This window comes from Ctenocephalides felis, unplaced genomic scaffold (assembly GCF_003426905.1).
Source record: "Ctenocephalides felis isolate EL2017-DRISC unplaced genomic scaffold, ASM342690v1 CF-g0.4_SCAFFOLD_03570, whole genome shotgun sequence".
Classification (NCBI taxonomy): Eukaryota; Metazoa; Arthropoda; class Insecta; order Siphonaptera; family Pulicidae; genus Ctenocephalides; species Ctenocephalides felis.
The window spans coordinates 21,190,847-21,212,480 of record NW_020539724.1 but is presented as its reverse complement, the minus strand read 5'-3'; the positions used below and the strand labels follow the sequence as shown (position 1 = coordinate 21,212,480).

General features: G+C 27.1%; 1 protein-coding gene across 1 annotated transcript in view; it reads left to right on the top strand.

The window, feature by feature from the left end:
* The window catches only part of LOC113383571, a 66,137-nt gene extending 44,751 nt beyond the window's left edge, over window positions 1-21,386 (top strand). Inside the window, exon 21 of the mRNA XM_026621828.1 lies at window positions 21,305-21,386. Within this exon, the coding sequence (XP_026477613.1) occupies window positions 21,305-21,327 (23 nt within the window). The 3' untranslated portion in view covers window positions 21,328-21,386. The remainder of the gene's footprint in view (window positions 1-21,304) is intronic.
* Window positions 21,387-21,634: the final 248 nt, after the last annotated feature.

Below are 21,634 nucleotides of genomic sequence, written 5' to 3'. Positions count from 1 at the left end.
GACGTGCTGATTAGTTTTTATGTTAATGAAATGAAGTTATGAAATGATGTATACAAATTAAAAAAAAAGGAAAAAACTAATAAGAAAATTATTATGGTAACCATATTTTTTCAAGTCAGAATCGTTTTGTTATGATATTTGTAAATTTTCGTAAAATTGAAACTGTAAGTTCGAAATTATTTTATTTATTTATTTTATTTACATATATACATTATTTTCATATCTCAGTCAGACAGAGGTGCCTGGTATGAGAGATTGTGAAAAACAGTTTTCAGAAATTATTGTGAGAGGCTGTTTTAACCTTCCTTTGGAATTATGTATTCAGCAGTTTTTTCATTCATAACGTATTGTTCCATATACTCGTTGTCTGGTAATATATTTCATTTTGTGATATTTAATGGGTAGTTATAATTTTATTATCAAGTAATTGCAAAGATTCAATTTAAACCTGTACTTTACGAAAACCCGGCACAGTTCGGGACAAAAGGGTTAAATTCGGGACAAATATTGCTTTTAGAAAAACTCGGGACACAAGGTGGAAATCAGCAATAAAATATTGTTAATGAATAAGTTACTCTTAAATGTTAGATAATATCCATTAATAATGGATCATTATAATAACAAATATTTTGAACAGTTCCAGCGATATTTTACCAAATGAAAATTTTTGCATATCTTTACGTTTTAGAGGTTTCTGAACATTTTGGCATACTTTAGAATAAATGGATGTATGTGTGGTGCGCGTGTGTATGTTTGTGTGCGTGTGGATACAAATTTTTGTCGACGATTTCGGTTCAACCGATTTCAATTATTTAAAAAACATTCGATTTCTATTGATAAGGAGAAGTGCTGATTAGTTTTTGGTAAAGGCAGATCCAGCCGTTTTGAAGATACGGGACAAAAAGTGCCAAAAACTCAGTTTTCAAGAGAACGGAGCGTCCGATTTCAATAATTCAAAAACATTTTACTTGTATTGACAAGACGAAGAACTGATTAAATTTTTGGAAAGGCAGGTCTAGCGGTTTCGGAGATCTACTAAAAAAATGTAAAAAAATGATCATTTGACATAGAAACATCAAATTATTAGATATTTTATGGAGATTTTAATAATAAGTATTAGTTTTGTTTACATTTCTATGGGTTCCTTAACATCGTTTGTCCGTTAGACGGCGACGCGGCGCTTATGCGCTTCGATATTTTGTCTCTAGGCAGTTAAAGCAGTACGATTGCTTTGAAAAATAGTTCAGAGTTTCTAAAATATTTCAAAATAAAGAAAACATTTTTTTCCAAAAGTCTTTTTTTTAAAAAAAAGTAAATTTTTGTCAAAAATTTAAAATTTCTCGAAAATCTAATTCTTTCAAAAGGTTAATCTTATTGAAAAAATAATTTTTGACACGGGAAGTTCCAGCAATTTGCCTTAAGGCACGATGCCATGCACCAATAATTTATTATGATATTAATAATTAGTAATTTATAGATTGTAGGAAATATATTAATTAAAGAATCTATAGAATATTATCATCTAAATTATGTGTGGCGACTTGAATAAATTTCAATAAAAAATTAATATTTAATATTTAAAAATCAAATTATCACTTTTATAAGAGTAGAATTGTATAAGTAATAAATAAAAAACTAACATATGTTTACAATTAGGTTCTACATAAAAATGTATATATTTATTGGAAATTGTTATATTGAACTTACAAAGAAGTATCTTTGCACCAAAATTCGCTCTATTTGAATTTTTCGCTGAAATTTGAAAAGTAATGTTAATTTTTAACCAATTTTTGCCTGTTCTGTTACTCTAATAATGGATTATACCATCATATTTAACAGTAATGTTGAATTCTTTGAGCTAATTATCAATATATAAATGTGTATAATATACATGCAGAAAATAATGTTATATATAATATTATTTTTTGTGCTTCTATTAATTATTTTATACGCTGAGTACATTATTAATCCATAAATAAATTCAGCTGAAAGTTATATAAAATGATCTTTATAAGCATAATTATTATTACATAATAATATTACATTTTTCGAATCAGATTCAGTCGCATGAGTTTCAATTATAAACAATATTTCTAACAAAAGTTGTTTAATTTTTAACTTCCCGTAGGGCAAGTTATAGTAATCGCAAAAAAATCGAAAATGAAAATTTTTATTTTTTATCTACGTTTCAGAGGTTTCTGAACATTTTGGCATACCTTAGAAAAAATGGATGTATGTGTGTGTGTGTGTGTGTGTGTATGTGTGTGTGTGTATGTATGTATGTGTGTGTATGTATGTGCGGATACAAATTTTCGTCGACGATTTCGGGAACACGGATCAACCGATTTGAATAATTCAAAAAACATTCGATCCGTATTGATAAGGAGACGTGCTGATTAGTTTTTGGCAAAGGCAGGTCAAGCCGTTCCGAAGATACGGGGCAAAAAGTTTCGAAAACGGTAACTCAGTTTTTAAGAGAACGGAGCGTTCGATTTGAATAATTCAAGAAACATTTCACTTGTATTGACAAGATGAAGAATCGATAAAATTTTCATGGAGGTAGGTCTAACGGTTTCGGAGATATAAAGGAAAAAGTAAAAAAATAAGCCATTTGGCGGTCAAAAATGATCATTAGACATATGCACATCAAATTATCAGATATTTTATAGAGATTTTAACAATAAGTATACATTTTGTTAACATTCCTATGGGTTCCGTACCAATGCTTATGCGTTAGACATTGACGCGGGGCTTACGCGCTTTATATTTTGTCCCTATGCAGTTAAAGCAGTACGATTGCTTTGAAAAGAAAGTTCAGATCTTCCACAATATGTCAAAATAAAGAAAAAAAATTTTTTTTCAAAAAAAAAAAAATATTTTTTTAAAAAAATTTTTTTTTTCAAAAAAAGTAATTTTTTGTCCAATTTATAGTTTCTCAAAAATCTTATAATTTCAAAGTAAATTTTTTCAAAAATGTTAATCGTTTTTAAAAAAATAATAATTTTTGGTACGGGAAGTTCCAGCAATTTGCCTTAAGGCACGATGTCTTAATTGCCTTAAGACAGAATTCCACTTACAGCTAGTTTATCAATTTTTTGCGTGAGTAATATTCACGTGGCTTACAAAATTATGTAATTTTTGTTTGTTTTTATTTTCAAACGCAATGTTTATATGAAACCATAGTACCAACCTAAAATAATTTCAGATATTTCAATTTATAATTGTATAATTTGATTACTTATAAAACCATCAATACTACGTTACTATGATATTTATAAATAATTATAAAAGGCTAATTTATAATAAATATATTTAATTTATATTATTTTTCGTGAAGTCAGTGTAAGTTGTAGTTTTTTGCCGCAATGTTTGTACTGGTGCGATGGTGTGCCGTGTATCGAGCGTTTTGTGCGATCGACCCAAAATGAATACATTGCACACCTCCCGCCATTTCTTTCTCCTTCATACAATTTACTAGGGAACGCAACATTCATCATACTTCGTAACAAACTACACGCGGCCATTTGCACGGCAGTCGAATGAAGTTGATAAAAGACTCTAGAAAGGTAATAAGTGAGGACATATATACGGTTTTGTCGCGTGAATCTGTATTTATTAAATAAACTAAACAAATATTAAATTAAATGAATGAAAAAATGTAGTCAACAGTGTGTTAAAGTGCTTGTTCTTTTCCTTCGACAAAATATTAAACATATTTCTGTTATGTGTGATTCACAAACATTTTTGACAGGTGTGTAGAATTTTAGTGTAATTGATTTCGTTATCAAAAGTGCCCGTGTTATGCGGTCCAAGAGAAAGGATTTTTGGAATCCTTGAATGAAACAAAATGTAAGTTAATTCTTAAGCTACTATATATTTCATGCAATTTGTAATAGAATTATTTTTCTGTATTCGGAAGATCGCGCCCCGACATTGTGCGTTTTAATATAGGGGAGTGTTCTAACTTGTCAAAGTTCTTGCCCTCACATCTATAATTAGATATATCATATACAAAAACTACTCGAAAATATGTTTTGTAATGATTTTTTTGTCGATTCATATAAAATTTTGATAGACTTTTTGTTACTTTGTGGAAACCGGGTTGAATTGTCAAATATCTTACCCTCAGTTCTATAATTAGATTTTTGGTTAGTACAAAAGAAATTTACGTCAGTCTGTAAGGCATATTGTGAAAAATTATTAAAAATAAGTATATTTTTAATTTATAATTTATTCTTATTTTACTAATAAATACAGTATTTTTTAGTAGTACAGTATTTTTTAGTGTCATGATTTAAGTGTATCAAATTTATTTTATTCAGACTGAAGAATGTGTTGTCTTCTCAAACTTCATACATTACAATTTTATTACAAAATTAATGCAAGACATTTTCGAAAATATATTTTGATAAAAAGATTATTTATTTAGATTTTTTTATCAATATTAAAAAAATCTTATTTAACTTTGTGAAAGGTATTTCCTTGAAAGTCGAATTATTCTGATATGTAATTCAATCACATTCCAAAATTTTGGTATATATTATATAATATATTAGTAATATTAATGTTAAAGTATCATTTATTTTATTCACACAGAAGAATGTGTTACCTTCTCAAACTCCACATAGTTTTATTACAAAATTAATACAAGACGTTTTAGAAAATATATTTTGACAAAAAGATAATTAACTTATTTAGATTTTTATGTCAATATTAAAATCACTTTTTTAACTTTGTGAAAGGTATTTCCTTGCAAGTAGGATTACTGTATTTATCATTCTGATATGTAATTCAATCACATTCCGAAATTTTGGTATATATTATAAATTTGGAAATATTAATGTTATAATGTAAATGTATCATTCATTTTATTGAGACTGAAGAATGTGTTGCCTGCTCAAACTCCATACAGTTTTATTACAAAATTAATGCAAGACATTTTCGAAAATATATTTTGACAAAAACATGATTAATTATTTAGATTTTTATATCGATATTAAAAACACTTTTTTTTAACTTTATGAAAGGTATTTTCTTGAAAGTCGGATTATTATATTCCTGATATGTAATTCAATCACATTCCAAAATTTTGGTATATATTATATATTTGGTAATATTAATGTTATAATGTAAATGTATCGTATTTATTTTATTCAGACTGAAGAATGTGTTGTCTTCTCAAACTCCATACATTACAATTTTATTACAAAATTAATGCAAGACATTTTCGAAAATATATTTTGACAAAAAGATAATTAATTTATTTAGATTTTTATAACAATATCAAAAACATTTTTTAAATTTTCATTCTTCTTTATTCTTCATTCCTCCTTATTCTTCATTCTTCTTTATTCTTCATTCCTCTTTATTCCTCATTCCTCTTTATTCTTCATTCTTCCTTATTCTTCTAAATATGAGCTTCTGCAATTCTAATCTTGCTTTTCTTCTTACTTTTATTTTTATTCAAATTCTACTCAACAAATCAAATTCTATTTAATATATAATTTTAATGTTAAAATATGCAAGTTTTCATTTGTAAATACAAATTGTAGTAGTGTAAATCTTTATTATTCGACATATTATCTCAAATTCTCGTCTGCGTAATGTAAATTAAAATGTTTCTAATCAATTCATAATAATAATAAATACTCACAATGACACTACTAAACTATTTCTTGTCAGTTCAAATACGAAAAAAATATATTGAATTTCTTAATGATAGGTAAAGGGTGTCTTGTTTTTCTGTCCGGATCTGATAAGAAAGTGAATCGGGTTTTTGTTCATTTGTGCTGGCTTGTTTTTCATAGTATTCATTAAAAATTTAATAATGAAAATGTTTTTTCTGCATTCAAAGTATTGAAAATGTCTTTTTCATTCTTATATGTAATTCAATCACATTTCAAAAAATTATGATCTTACCTTTAATTCGGTATTCCAAAATGTGTTGCATGGAACTACTTATTTGCAATCTATTCTTTTTATATGAACATCTTTTGAGATTTGGTTCAAGTCTTCATAGACATCATAGATCAATAAGAATATAATAATTTGTCAAGGCTTTCATCCTTTATTCTATAAATAGAAGTATCATTTCGAACAAAACTTTTGTTGCCGTTTTGTCATCTGTATATCAGTCAGTTTGTCACAGCTGTTTTTCTCCTAAAACGAGACCAGAGTTTTGAAACATATGTAAAAAGACAAGAAAAATCTGGTAAAAATGCACTTTTTATTTAAAGAAAAAATGAATAAAATGTTTCAGCTGAAATCAACAGTACCTACTAGTAAAGAAATTGATTACATATTCAACAAGATACTTTAATTTGCATTAGAATCCTTTAATTGCAAAGCTATTTTTCAGTTCATTTATCTATCATCAGACAGCAAGAAATGAATTTGATGATTTTGTCCTCGAAATATATTTATTTTATATTTAAATGTGTATTTATTGTCCTACATTAAAACATCTGTATCTACTATTTCCAATACAGTATTGTCAATAGTGGTACTTCAACATGTCATCTGTAATTTTAATTATCAAAATTATTGTTTCAGAGTATGAAAATACACTTTCGACCATCATCATGATGACTTAGAGTACTCCAAGTATATTTATATTTCCTTTTAAAATATAAATATTCGTAGAAAATCTTCGATAGTTCATTTGAATCGCATTTCCACATTTTTCAATCATTATTTTTTTAAAAGTTCAACATGTTGGTTTAAAAACCTTAGGATTTTTATCATTATTTGATTGGTTTTATTAAACTCATTTTGCACATTATTAGAGATGATTTTCATTCTAATTGCTCATATCTTCTTAATACATTTAACGTTTTAATGGTCCAGATTAGATTATGCATTTAATGCAGGGGTTTCCGACCTTGTTGCATCGCGCCCCCTCCCTGCTCTAATAAAAAAAAAAAATAATTTTATAAACAATCAACTGATATTATCAGACTAATTAATTAATATGCAATATTATGTAATAATATGCATACAATCTAATTATTTTTTGATTTTTTAACATCATTTTAAAAATTTTGGAAACAGACATACGCGTCCCCCTTAGAACAGCCTGGCACCCCACAGGTTGGCAACCGCTGATTTTTGCATTTTATTTGCACTCACTCATAATTTTGTTAATTATTCACTTGATTCATATACTTCTGTATTGTTCACTGCCACATGTTGAATTTTTAGATTAGTTTTGTAGTTTCTAGAATATATTCCATCTAGTCAATTTTTATCCAGTTATTTTTTGGTTAGTGGAAAGTTTCCCTTTTTTATATTTTTTTTTCTTTACAGAATTGGTTGTACTTTTGAGTTGTGTACTCAATAAAATTTGTTGCTGCTTTATTTTTTATTTTTGTCTATCATTTCGTTCATTAGAACTCGATAATATTTCTTATACTAATAATGACTTGTTGATTGTGACAATTAAAGAATAAACTTACTTGATGACGATGATGATGCTGATAGTTTTTTTTTTCTCTTTTTTTATTCAACAATATATTTACAACTATCCTTTATAGATATTAAGTAAATCTTTTGGCAATTATATATAAAAAATGACGTCGATATATAAATAGTGAAAAACACACAGTTGCATTTTTTCTTTATAAGAAGTAATGTAATATGACAATCTAATTAAATCACTAAATATTTTTCTTTTGAGTCTTCTGATGCTGATAGTTTCTAAATAAGGAAATTGATCTAGACTGATCATATTAAATATTAAAATAGATGCAATTATGTTTTAGTTAAAAAAACATGATCGAATTTGGTGTAGTGAAGAAGACTACATATTTCGCAAGGTTCTTGAGGTAGCTCATTCAATTTTGATATATTTTCCAAGTTTTTTTTATTGGTTAAAGAAATATAGTTAATAAATTTAAATATCATTTATTTTTTAGATAAAATTAATATTAATATAACAATTTGCAAAGTGCTTAGTATAGTCAATGCCAAACAGTCAATTATCCATTAACTCAATTCATTGTCAATGCCTTATGTTCTGTATTAAGTCGTAGGTTGTAGTTTATGGAGGAAGTTTAATGATTTTTAAAGCTATTTATCATTAGATATTATGTTAGGGATATTATTGCATTATTGCCTCTTCTGTTACCTTACTGCTTGTTTATTATAAGTTAAAATAACTTGCTTCGTTTTCACAATCTGCCAAAATTTCTTAATATATAAAATGAACCAAAAATTCAAATTTGACTTGTATACATTGTACATGTGTTCTTTTAAAATATTGAGGGTCTGATATTGTTAATCTATAATATTGTAGATTATATCTATAATGATCTGAAAATGTTGTAGATCATTTGAAAATGTTTGAGATTGTTTGAAAATGTTGTATGTTGTTTGAAGTTGTTGTTGATTACGGTTTGAAAATTTTGTTGATTATCTGAAAATATTAGCGTTATGCAAAAAAGTTGTAGGTAGTCTGAAAATATTATAGGTTGTTCTGAAAATCTTGTAGATTGTATGAAAATGTATTTAAGTGTCTCAAAATTTTGTAGATTGTCTGAAAATATTGTTGAATGTTTGAAAATGTTGTCGAGTATCTGGAAATGTTGTATGGTTTTCTAGAAACGTTATGGGATATCTGATAATATTATGGGTTGTCTAAGAATTTTTTAGGTTGTATAGAAATGTTGCAAGTTGTCGGTCAATCTAGAATGTTGCAAGTCGTCTGAGAAGGTTGCAAGTTGTCTGATAATATTGTTAAGTGTCTAAAATCGTTTGTTTGTCTAAAAATGCAGTTAAGTATTTAAAAATGTTTTTGGATGTCTGAAAATATTGTTGAGTATTTACTAATTAACATTTTAAAACATTCTATCTCATTATCGGATTAGACTTTTTTATTAACATACTACTTACTTATTGTAAGTTGAAATAAATTGCTTCGATTTCACAATCTGCAAAAGTTTCTTATGAAGGTATTCTAATATACAGACAAGGATTTTAGGTCGATTTTTTCACTAACCTTTTTTTATAATTTATTTATCAATATTTCAAGAGTACAGAAAAAACAAAATGGCTTCTCGAATCTTTAAAATTTAGAGTTTTTAAAAATATTTAACATTAAAATTTAATGGGGATGAGTCTATAAAGTCTATAAAGACAAATCAGATCAATAAAGAAAATTTTCTGAAAATAAGTAAATCGGTAGTACTTGAAAAATCGAGGGCATCGTATTGAAACAGACGGTTTTCAGAAAAACTCCCTTAAAGTTTTGCAAAAGGGAGCAAAGAGAAGAGGATTATCATTGCCAAACAGAATCTCCGAAAATAATTAGAAATTTTAAAAATCCTCTCGTGCACATATTCTTATATAGGTAAACTTTGAAAATGTGAAACACAAAACTATTTGTTAGAATTTTTAGACTAGAATACTCTCTTAATACATAAAATGTACCCAAAATTCAAAGATGACTTAACTGAAATGTGTACAATGGACCTTATTATAAAGTATTTGTAAAGATGCAGTAAATGGCTTTGATTTAACGTATTGGCGTTTTATCTATTGAAAGTTTCACAATATTTTATTCTGTTATAGTTTATAAATATTATGTTATAATATAGCAATTGTCGATGGTTCGCTTCATTTATTATATCCAAAACCAACCAATAAATATCAAAATTACAATTTTTTAAATACAAAAATCTTAACTAAAATGACAGTGTGTATATTATATTTATACACCCAAGCACATTTTTAAGTGAAAATCTCTTATTTAGCTGATTTTATTTTCATGTTTCATTTTAATAATGAAAATGCTTGAGCTTAAACTTTAGTGACCGTGTTTATTTCATATTTTACTGCACTTGTTATATTTCTATTGCTATAATACAGTACATTATATATGATACTCCATTTACATTTAGCTTTAGTGTATGGCATTTAGAACCATTAATGAATAAACATATTCTATATCTTACAGTTACTCATTACTTGCTCATAAGTAGATTACCTTTTATAATGCATTCCATTGTCATAAATAATCTCCGAGTTCTTGTTATTTAAGTTTGCTGTTTAGTCGAGGTGCTGACAGACGGTTTTTTTATAAATGCGAAAAGATAATATTTATATTATAGTATTATGAACCGTATGATATGTGTCATATATTTTATTTACTCTGATGACAGTGTGTTATGTGTTGTTTTATTAACACTTTTAGTAAGTTCGGTTTGTAAGATGAGTAACTTACTCAAATATATGGGTATATTCTAATGCTTTTGCTAAATGTCTTTAACTGGACAGTTGTAAATATAGTATTGAATAAAAAAATTCTAATGCAAGAGCCAATTAAATTCCTTACATTTTTATACTCAACAAAGGAAATAAAAATTAACCAATTGGTTGTGATATTGTAAACAAAATTGGATCTAAATTCGATATGCCAATGCGATATTTGGGTGCCCACATTAATAATATATTACAATACTATTTTATTCGAGAATTGGCATCTTATGTGAATGTTCTTTCCGGCGTTTTTAATATGTTGTTTTCTGTCTTTGCCAGAAAATTAGATTTGCTAATTTTTTTTCGATATTTCAAGTTATTCGCAATCGTTAACACTAAAATTAAAATAAAAATTGAACCAATTTTGAAAATTAAAAAACACTCGAAAAATATCATATATTAACAGTGCTAATCGGCCCTGGTTTCTTTTGTAATTAATTGTTGGATATTTTTAGCGATTTTAATGGCACTTTGCATAGTGATAGCGTTCATGGTCTAATAAACGAACATCCTAAAATATTAAAATGAAGTGTAATTATAAAAATTATTTAAAATTTGCAATGATGAGCGCTGTTAGGAAGTGCTCCATGTGCAAATCATTACTGATCACCGTTGACGCCCTCATTCAAATAATGGGCCAATTCTGCCATAAATTAGACCAACAATTGGCATTGTTACACTGCTTTTCATATAAAATGGTACCAAAAACTGTCTAAATGCTATGTGGCTGCTGTGCAGTCCGCCGTTTTAGATATATTTTACGACAGAAATGGACCTTAAAATAATAAAATTTGAAAGATATCGATCAGAAGTAACCATTGATTCGTTTCAGTGAAAGCAAATTAGTGAAATTAATGAAAGCAAGATTTCCAAAATAAATAGTTGAAATTTTTTATCTAAACAGCTAAATCTCAATTCCTATTAAGTCGATTATTTACACGTATCGAGAAGTTCATGTGAGCGCAATCAATTTTTAGCTGAAGCACAATGATGTATCGCTCACTGATTCCGTATTTGACACGATTTGAAGAAGTAGTTGTTTGTTTTCTAGTGAAAAATACGTGAATCAGGTCAATTTTCTTATCAGTTATTTCTAACTATGTTTTTATATACATACTCGTATACTGAGGTTAGTAATTTAATATGAATCACATGCAGTCTGTGGCAGGTAGTTCTTAAAGACAGTACTGAAAACGACTTGAATTTTTTGGCATACCTCAGAATAAATGAATGTGTGTGTGGAAACAACTTGAAAAGTGGAAATAATTAAATTTAAATTTTAAAAATTAAATTAAATAATTAAAGTGGAAGTAATTGAATTTTGTGCATATCTGATTTGATATTAGATAATTTATACTTAGACAGGTGAGCTTATTTCTGAAATTATCGTATCTTTTTTGTTGTAAACATAAATTAAAAACATAGAAATTAGTTTAAAACGTTTTTTATGTGGTTGCAAATTTATTAGAGGGTTTTATTCCAAGTAGTTGTAAATACATCAGACTTCACATTTCAATTATTATGTATATTCTGGTTTAAGATTGGTTTAGAAGTTGATGAAAAAGCTCAATATATTAGGATCATTTTTGTTCTGGTTCATGATCGGTTTTGAAGCTAATAATAAAGCCCAATGCATCAGGATCATTTTTCTTCTTTGTCTTGTTGTCCAAATTTAAACTTTTAGTTTCATTCATTGTTATATACAAATTATTTTATAGCAATTACAAAGTTAGTTCTTTTATATGTTTTTTCAATGCCTTTGAATTTATAATATGAATTATTGAACGACCATAGTCCAGACTCTGCAGACGATACACATGCCAATAAATTAATACAAAATAGCACCAACTATTATTACGATGTAACAAGGATGACCAAACCGCGGCCCGTGGGCTTCATGAGGTTCTTTATTTTTTTTGCAACCCTCCAAGCATTTATAAAGTAGAATTTTATTTATTTTATCAACTTTCTTTTATTAATAAATTAATTACAATGTATTTTTTCTTATTTTATTACTTAATTTAGTTTAGTATTTTTGTATTATAATGTTCATTAGTGTCAAGCTTCGTAAATTATTAATTTTTCTATTTAAATGCGGCTCATGAGTTAAAAAATGTTACTCAATTTTAATTTATCGTATCAAGTTTCTACATTGCATATTTTAAGGGATGTATTTCAATTAATAATTATAATTTTAATTGATTAAGATTAATCAATATTTTATCATTTTAATGTAATAAGACATTTCACTTTTAAACGAATTAATTGCTTACTTCTAAACAAGAGTATTTCTAGATATAATACTTTATACCTTTATTACCATGGTTTGATTTATGTTAAGTTTTGTTTTGCTATGTATCACATTATAAATAATTAATGTGTGAAAATTGATTAAATTAAATTAATGCATTGATGTGCAAATTATTGCTAACACATCTTACTGTAATGTCACTTTTTTTTTTTTTAACAGACAATCGGAAATTCAATTTTTATGAGTCTATGTGATCTATAATATGTGATAATAATCTGTGTCACTAAAAAGAAAACTAGTGGTGTATGGCATCGTGTCTTAAGGCAAATTGCTGGAACTTCCCGTACCGTAACGAAATGTTTGAGGAATATTAAATGTTTACAAATAGATTATTATAAATACTATAACATTTTCTAATATTTATAAGAATTATACATTGAATCTGATTTACAAAGTTAAATTTATTTATTTAAAGTATATAAGCGAGCTTTAGAACTTTAGCCTTTACAAAAAAAATTAAGAAAAATTATTTTCGATATTCAAAAAAAAATGTTTTTTTTGAAAATTTAAAATTAATTTTGAAATAAAAAAAAATATTTTCGAAAGCAATTGTTTTGTCAACCCAAACAGAAACTTTTTTGAATCATTCAAATTGGATGCTTAGTTCTCTCAAAAGCTGCTTTTTTTGTACATTTAGCTCTGAATCTTCTAAATGGTTGGACCTACCTTTGCAAAAACTAATCACCACTTCTACCAATCATTACAAATTAAATGTTTTTCGGATCATTCAAATCGGATACTCCGTTCTCTCAAAAACTCAATTTCTATTTTCTGCACTCATTGCTCTCCGTAACTGCTGGATCTGCCTTTGCCAAAAACTAATCAGCACATCTCCCTATCAATAGTAATCGAATGTTTTTTGAATCATTCAAATCGGTTGATCCGTGCGCCCGAAAACGTGGACGAAAAATTGTATCCATACATACATACACACACACATCCATTTTTTCTGAGGTATGCCAAAATGTTCAGAAACCTTCAAAACGTCGATAAACGTAAAAATTTTCAATTTCGATTTTCGGTCCTTACCCTACGGGAAGTTAATAAGGAATGCATTGATGTGCAAATTCTTGTTTGCACATGTTACGGCAAGGTTACTTTTTTATTTTTTAAAACAGGCAATCAAAAATTCAATTTCTAAGAGCCTATAATAGAGGTCTCCTCTTCTAAGAAGATGCCCCTGTAGATAATAATCTGTTTGAAAAAAAAAACAATACTCAAATTATTTTGGTATGTCTTCTGGCCATTTTTTTAGCCTTCTGGTTGGAAAATGGTTATTGATTAATTGCATTTGATTGCTGGGGTCACAGTTTTTTTTCTCAAAAAATGTTAAATTAGCATAATAGAATAGCTATTACGCATAGCAAAACATGGAGCTTAAGATTGAGCGCTTCAAAATAATAGATACTGATGCTTGGCTCTTAAAAATAAAATAAGCTTGAAGTTGAACTAATGTTATTTTGCGGATAGTTTTCAGCCTTAGACGGCTATGTTATTCAAGAATAGGCCCTTGAATTACTAGTATTACCTAATTAATAATAATATCTTATAACACATATGCACACATTCAAAGATACATACATAAAGAACCAGTTTTAATCGATGCCATTGCAAGAACATAATTAAAGTAATCAAATGATTTTAAAAATTATATAGAAGAAATGGACCAACATTAACGTAGTTTTTTATGCAAAATCAGAAACATTATACAGATCAAATTTAATTGAAGAATATAAAAAATCGCGTAATTACCATTAAAAACTAGATATTACTACCATAAAGGCAATTAGTTAATTACACTCGTGATATTTCTACCATAAAACAAATAAGTGATTGGATACATAATGAAGAAGAAAAATATGAAGCGTTGTGAAAAAAACTCTGCATGTAGTTTTAATTGCATATACTTATGTTTATTCATTAAGCTACAATCTGTAATGTCTATATATAATGAAATTCTGCATAACTGCATAACTGCATAAAACTGAACCAAGCACTTAAACGGAATTAAATTAAAAACAGTAAAAACTACATTTCTCACAAACTTTAGTATTATTGACCAGAGATGTGCAACCAGATAAACGTAGGGAATTATTTTTATCCTTTTAGCGCGATTTAAATATGTAAAGTAAAACGTTTTCGTGTTTTTTTCTGCTTCTTGCTAAAAAATTTAGATACCATCTAAATAAAACCAAATATGCACATAGATACTGTTTTCAATTTTATTTACAACTTTTGTAGACATTTTTGATTTATTCAGGTCTAGTCCAAGGCGTGCCATAATATATTTAGTGGAATCACCGCTATGTTAACATCAACATTAGAATCCGATAATGTATTTTTTATCCACCCACCTTGGGCTTTTCACTTTGATTATATTTACTCAGAAATATATCGACTTTTTTACTCTTTTTGTTGACTGACAAACAAAACTATCCGGTTTTTAGAGGCATTATGTATATATGAGCACTTTGATTGGTAATTCAATACCACATTGTAAATTGCTTATTGGAATTAGTTCCATAATTTTTTATTCATAGTAGCATTAGTAGCATTTTTCTTCTTTATTTATTTATGTTTTTGAAGCAAAACTTCTTTAGGCGCGTCTAGGGCGTAAATCCGTACAAATGCAACGGAAGTCCGTAACGCCCGAACTGTGATCGCCATCGCCATCGCGTATGTGAATAGAGATCTGTCGTTGTATGCGTACCGATATCAACAAGGAAATCGGCATAGATAAATAAACATTTTAAAGTTACATCGTAGTACAAATCTTGATTTAATGAAAAATGCCTGAATCAGAAGAATATTTTACACTGTTCCTTGAAAATAATAAAACAAATTACACATATGTGCCCTGAACTAAACCTAAGTTTATTGATTAGAAATTATTTCTATATTATTCTTCGTAGTTTATAAATCATTGAAGTTATTGAAATTGAAAATATTGTTTAGGCAAGATAAATATTACAGCTGTTCAAAAAATGAGATTATATCGCCAGCGAACAAGTAAGAAAAATACAAGCAGTAAATGAATGTATGTTAATTTTAATTACATGAAGTTCTTCAAACCCAATTACATGATGAATGAAGTTTAACGGTTTATTAATCAGCAATTACTTCATTTCTCTAATAAAGGGTCATTTCTAAATGCTAATTACAATGACAAACCGATCATGTCATATTTGAAGTATGACTTTAATTACATTATTGTTTTTAAATATTATCCATATTTTTAATGCTATTATAAATATATAATTTTTAATTTATCATTATATAAATGTGTATAATGGTTGACACTAATAAATGTGTGCATCACGAGTGTTAATATATTACTAAAGAACATTATTCAAAATGTGACATAGCTATTACTAGATTGCAACCCAATGGCTGTCCCTCTTAGTTGTGATTATATTTTTACTTACCTCAAACTAGTCTATTTCACTTAATGCTTTGAGTTGCTATTTTTCCTTAGAAACGTATTTTTGATTTATATTTATAAGTGAAATGGATATCACTGCTGCTTGATTGCATGTAGTGCAGGATTTTAACTCGGAACTTTGTGAGGTCGAGGTTTACCTCTGCGTCATAATCCCACGTATGTCCAAAGTGTTTTTGCATGGTTATGTATATTTTATGTATGTTTTATGTGCACTATAGAATAACCCTAATTAATTAGTTATTATTTTGAAGATAGTTAATAATAAAAGAAAATTTATTCATTATATGCATGAGTCACGTAACATGCTTAAAGCTTTTTCTCTGAATAATTTGCTTAACAGGATGTAAAATTAAATACGATATCAAAGTGCATCATTTGATGAGCAAAAAAACTTGTAAATGCATGATATATTTTCTATTTGCTCTAATGAGAATAAAACAAGCAATACTGAAAATATAAAGCTGCAAACTCATTAATATTAATTTTCTAAAAATTTGATTAATAATATAGTTTGTTGTATTTGATTAGTAATATTTTTTTTTTGCAGATAATTTAATTAAGTTACAATGATTAATTATGACGATACCAATTTCTATCCATTTATCTATTGTTGCGTTTATTATTTACAAAATCATACTTCAGTCTTATTTTTTTTACAATAAAATTATAATGTAATTGATAAATTTGATAATACGTTTCAAAATATATATCTACAAACAAATAACGTTATTAATATTATTATTTTAATAGAAACCATAATTTGGAATTCTACAATCCGTTATGATGATTTTTTTTATTAATGTCTACTAGAAGGCAAGTCATTATTGACTTGTGCTATTATTGATATATTTGTTATTGTTTTTATTAGAAAACAACCTAATGGTTGCCACTTTTCAATTCTGCTGATATTTTAGCTTTTTGTAGCAATGCCCGTAATTGAATATTTTTACTTGAAAATAAAATCATGATCTATATTCTTAAGTAAAAATGATCATTGCTACTGTTTAATATCACTAGTGATTTTAACTCTAATGGACCGATTCTGCCGCATAACAGACCAATGTTATGGCAAGGCAATGTTATGAAGGACTTTCCCTACTAATTCGTTCTAAATATTGACAAAAGCCATGTGGTTTCTGTGCAATCAGGCGTTTTCCTCAGATTGTCAGATAGAAAACATAACCTAGAAACCGCACAAATGTTAAAAAAAAGATCTTAGATAACAGGGTATTTCTGACTCAGCTTCATAACATACGAGTGACGTTGCAGTTTATGAGCAAAACGCTTGAATGCACAGCAAATACATGACTTTTTGATAGTATTCAGTATGATTTATGGATATTCAGTATCATAATGTATGGAAGTTGGAGCTTAACATGGACCGGCCGTCACATTGGTCAGTTGTGCAGTAGAATCGCCCTATAAATCTTTTTGCAAGGCCGAAGCAATACAACTTAAGACACGTATTCATCCAAATTTTGTAAAAAAATCCCTGATAAAAATGACGACAGTTTTGAAGTAATTTTTCTATAGCTAAAACTTATATGTGATGGTCTGATTGTAAGAATTTAAAAATAATACACTTGGTTGAAACATGATTTTATTTAAAAGTTTTTGTACTAGTATCAGACGATTTGAATACTTTTCACAGAATAATTTGGACATTTTTCAAAAAATATTTTATAGATTTTTATTTGATTTATATGTGTGAAAAAAATCCTAAATAAGAAGCAATGTATAATATTCAGGATTTTTTTACATTGCATTGCATTTTACTACTAACGTATCACTTACTACAAAAATTGGTAAAACTTCTACAACTCCATATTGTTAAAGAGAAAAAATCATTTATTAACGTTCTTTTAAATGATTATATTTATTTCTGCACAAAATTTATTATTGTTAATTTAAATTTTATTAAATCATTTGCCGTTTCTCACAATAATATACTGTTTAATTATTTTAAGTGAAGTTTAAATTCGTTTCTAACCATAGGATTTATGTTTGAAGCGGTTTAATGCATGTGCATACATTCAAATTAACTTTTAAAAGGCAATGCGTTTACTCTACAAATAAACCAAGCAATTAACTTAAAATGTTCTCGATACTCTTTCAAGGTTGGAATTTTTACGGTAAATGCAAATACAGGAGCATTTCCAGAGATTTTATGGCAACAAGATATATTTACTTAAGTAATTATCGATGTAAATATTATCTATAAAAATATTTGCGACGAAAATATATTATGTTTAACCTTTTAACCTTTAAGCTATAAGATAAATGATTCAAGTGCTTAATTAGAGCGTATGACCAACTTTTTTGTTTGCAACTATTATGAAAATTATACGTATAAATAAAATGTTCATGTTATTACAAATAACTTTTTCGTCCTTGCTTCATCACAAGAATAAATCATAAGAAAATGGGGATAGCATTTTCAAATTGGGAGTTTCGAAAACTATGGTTTTAAAATCTGAGAAGTTTTACAGATTTTTTTTTGTAGTTGATTTTTCTGGTTCAGATTTTACACTAATTGTAAGAGATCATTTTCGCACAATGCTGCGTAAAATTAAAAATATATGAGCTAATATTAGAGAAATTTTAATATGAAATAAAGATAGGTTGACCGTTGTTCATTGTGGTGGTAATAGCTCAGTTAGTAGCATGCCTGACTCATACGCCAGGGATACTCGGTTCGAGTCCTTGTGCTGACATAGAATTGTCATTTGATCTGTTGGATTTTAATCAGAACTTGAATTGTTGATTTGAAATAGAATAGAATTAGATGTTAGAAGGAGAAGATCAGTTGTTTTAATTGTCGGTAAAAATATGAATAAAAAAAATTACACTAAATAACTGACATATATTTGGGTGCACTTTGAAGTTATGGTAAACTAATAATTTCTTCTTTTCAGAATGTTCTTTTAGTGGTATAGTTTTTATATTGCATATCTCATCAAAACAAATATTGAAGTTTATATTTTTGATATTATTTATCATTCACTTTAAAATCACTGAATAAGTTTCCATAAACATGTAAAGAGATTGAATGCATTATTTTATTGTTTTGCGAATGTACTCGTATCGTTGTTTTAATTGTTGGTAAAATATGAATAAAAAAAATTACACTAAATAACTGACATATATTTGGGTGCACTTTGAAGTTATGGTAAACTAATAATTTCGTCTTTCAGAATGTTCTTTTAGTGGTATAGTTTTTATATTGCATATCTCATCAAAACAAATATTGAAGTTTTTATTTTTGTTGTTATTTATCCTTCAATTTTAAATCACTAAATAAGTTGCCATAAACCTGTAAAGAGAATAAATGCATTATTTTATTGCTTTGCGAATGTACTCGTATCATAATTTTTTTATCAGAAAAAAACTATAGAATTAAAATAATATCACTTAATAATAGAATGCATAATATTTTATATTATACTAGCTGACCCGGAAAACGTTGTTTTACCATATATAAGGTATGTGCAAACAATTTCTACAAAATCCAAGAAAAATACTAATTTACTATGTTTAAAAATGATAGTGTATAAAATGTATTATATTAGTGGTATAGGTAGTAAGGTTATGTAGAAACAATAGAACCCAAACTGTTTTTAATATAATAAGGTTTATATTAAGAATATTTTTTTGACCATATTTTGCTAATATAATCAATCTGAAACTTTTACCCACTTTGTATGAAAAATATAATCGAATCTAAGATTTTTTGGTCTTGCGACTTATATAGTCATTGCAAAGTTTAATTATTTTGTAATGGTTTATATATTTATTGCAATTTTCAATGAGTTCTTTTTTAGTACAGGCTTTGAAGTAAATATGATTTGCAAAAAAGAGTGCCACAAATCCAAAAAAAGTGTATTTTTATATTTACATTTAAAAAAGTTGATATTTTGAATAATGTTTTTGTGCATAAATAAATCTACAAACAAAACTACTAACTACAGTTGAATAATATTCATCTAAAGCAACCTATTAAATGTAATTGAACATCATCTAAAACATTTGACATTTGACGTATGAGCCGTCGTTCATTGTTTTATTTAAATTACGCTTCTACAAAAATTTCTAATTAAAAATGTAAAGTTTCTAAGCGGTTTTGAAATATTATCTCACTTTTCCCAAAACCTATGAATTAGCACAAATATTTCAAGACTAAGACTGACCAAATCCGTACAGCTATTTTAGAGTTTTACTATACCTAACATAATACTAAGCTTCATTTTTATATATAAGATAGAAGAACTTAAAATATGAGATTTATGGGAAAATTATATAAGTAATTTTTTTTTGACTAAATAAAAAGTCGGTTCGATTATTATTATCGCGCTCCTGTAACTTTGAGTATTGATGTTATCCATTTCGACTTGAAACTATAGACTTTATTTTCAGTTGATGATGTACTATACTGTACAATTAAAAATAAAAGTATAAATGGAAATGGGAAATAGATCATTCATTATTATATATAGTGCAAGTTTATACAAACCCAACCTTGTCATAATAAAAAAAATCATAAAGATTTTTTATAATTTTGTAAATTCTGGCCTTGCGCATACAAAAATAAATAAGAGATATTTATTAACGCTTCAAATGAGATCACATAATTGGCATTGATATAAAATGTTGCTCATTACAAAGTAAAAATAATCTAAATATTCATACTAATTAAAAATTATGTTGCAGTATAATATGAGCTGATTCAATACTTATATAATGAAGATTACTGATCAATGAATAATTTTATTTAAATTATTTATTGCATATCTTATATACTAGAGCTTTTTTTTCATTTTGATAAATTAATATTCAAGTTTTCTTAAGAATAATACATAAACAAAACCAAGCATTTCAATGAATATTCATACCCCATATGTACATTCACATAAACATTTCATAACTTGAATAAAAGCGATATTACGATTAGTTTATTAGTTTTAGTTAGAACAATGTCAGAAGCAAAGACTCCACATAAACACTTTAATTTGATTATAGAATCCTCAACAGCTTTAAATCGAATTATTTCATTTCAATTATTTCTTATATGAATGTAATAAAAAGCCAAGGAATATGTCGCTCTAAATTACTCTCATTGTGAATCTATATGGATGTGCTCTAGAAATTCAGCTGAACATTAATTTTTATCTAAGATTTGATTGCAAATTGCTTACCATTAAGCGAGTATTTCATTACAGCGATAAAGAATTCTTGGAATTTTTAACTAAACTAAAATTGTTTATAATATAATGTTTCATTAATTTGTTGATTCATTTCAGATAACGCGAATGCGTGCTGCTAGGATGCGGTTCTCAATCCGTGAGGCCGCTGCAAGACTGACATAGGCGATAAAGATAACTAAGATAAAGGTATGGTAAATCATTATAAATAATTCGCTCTTTTCGCTCTTTTTTGTTTTTGTTTGGGCAGCAATTATAACCATATAAGTTCTATAAGACGTTGTGATGTGTATCCTTAACCTAATGCAATCCAGTAGTCAGTAGTTGGCCATTTTCTATTTGATGCGAACTTTTTTATTAAAATTTTTATATAATACTGGCGAGATATATGTTGAAGCAATGCTCCAATAGGCTTTCTCCACTTGTTAT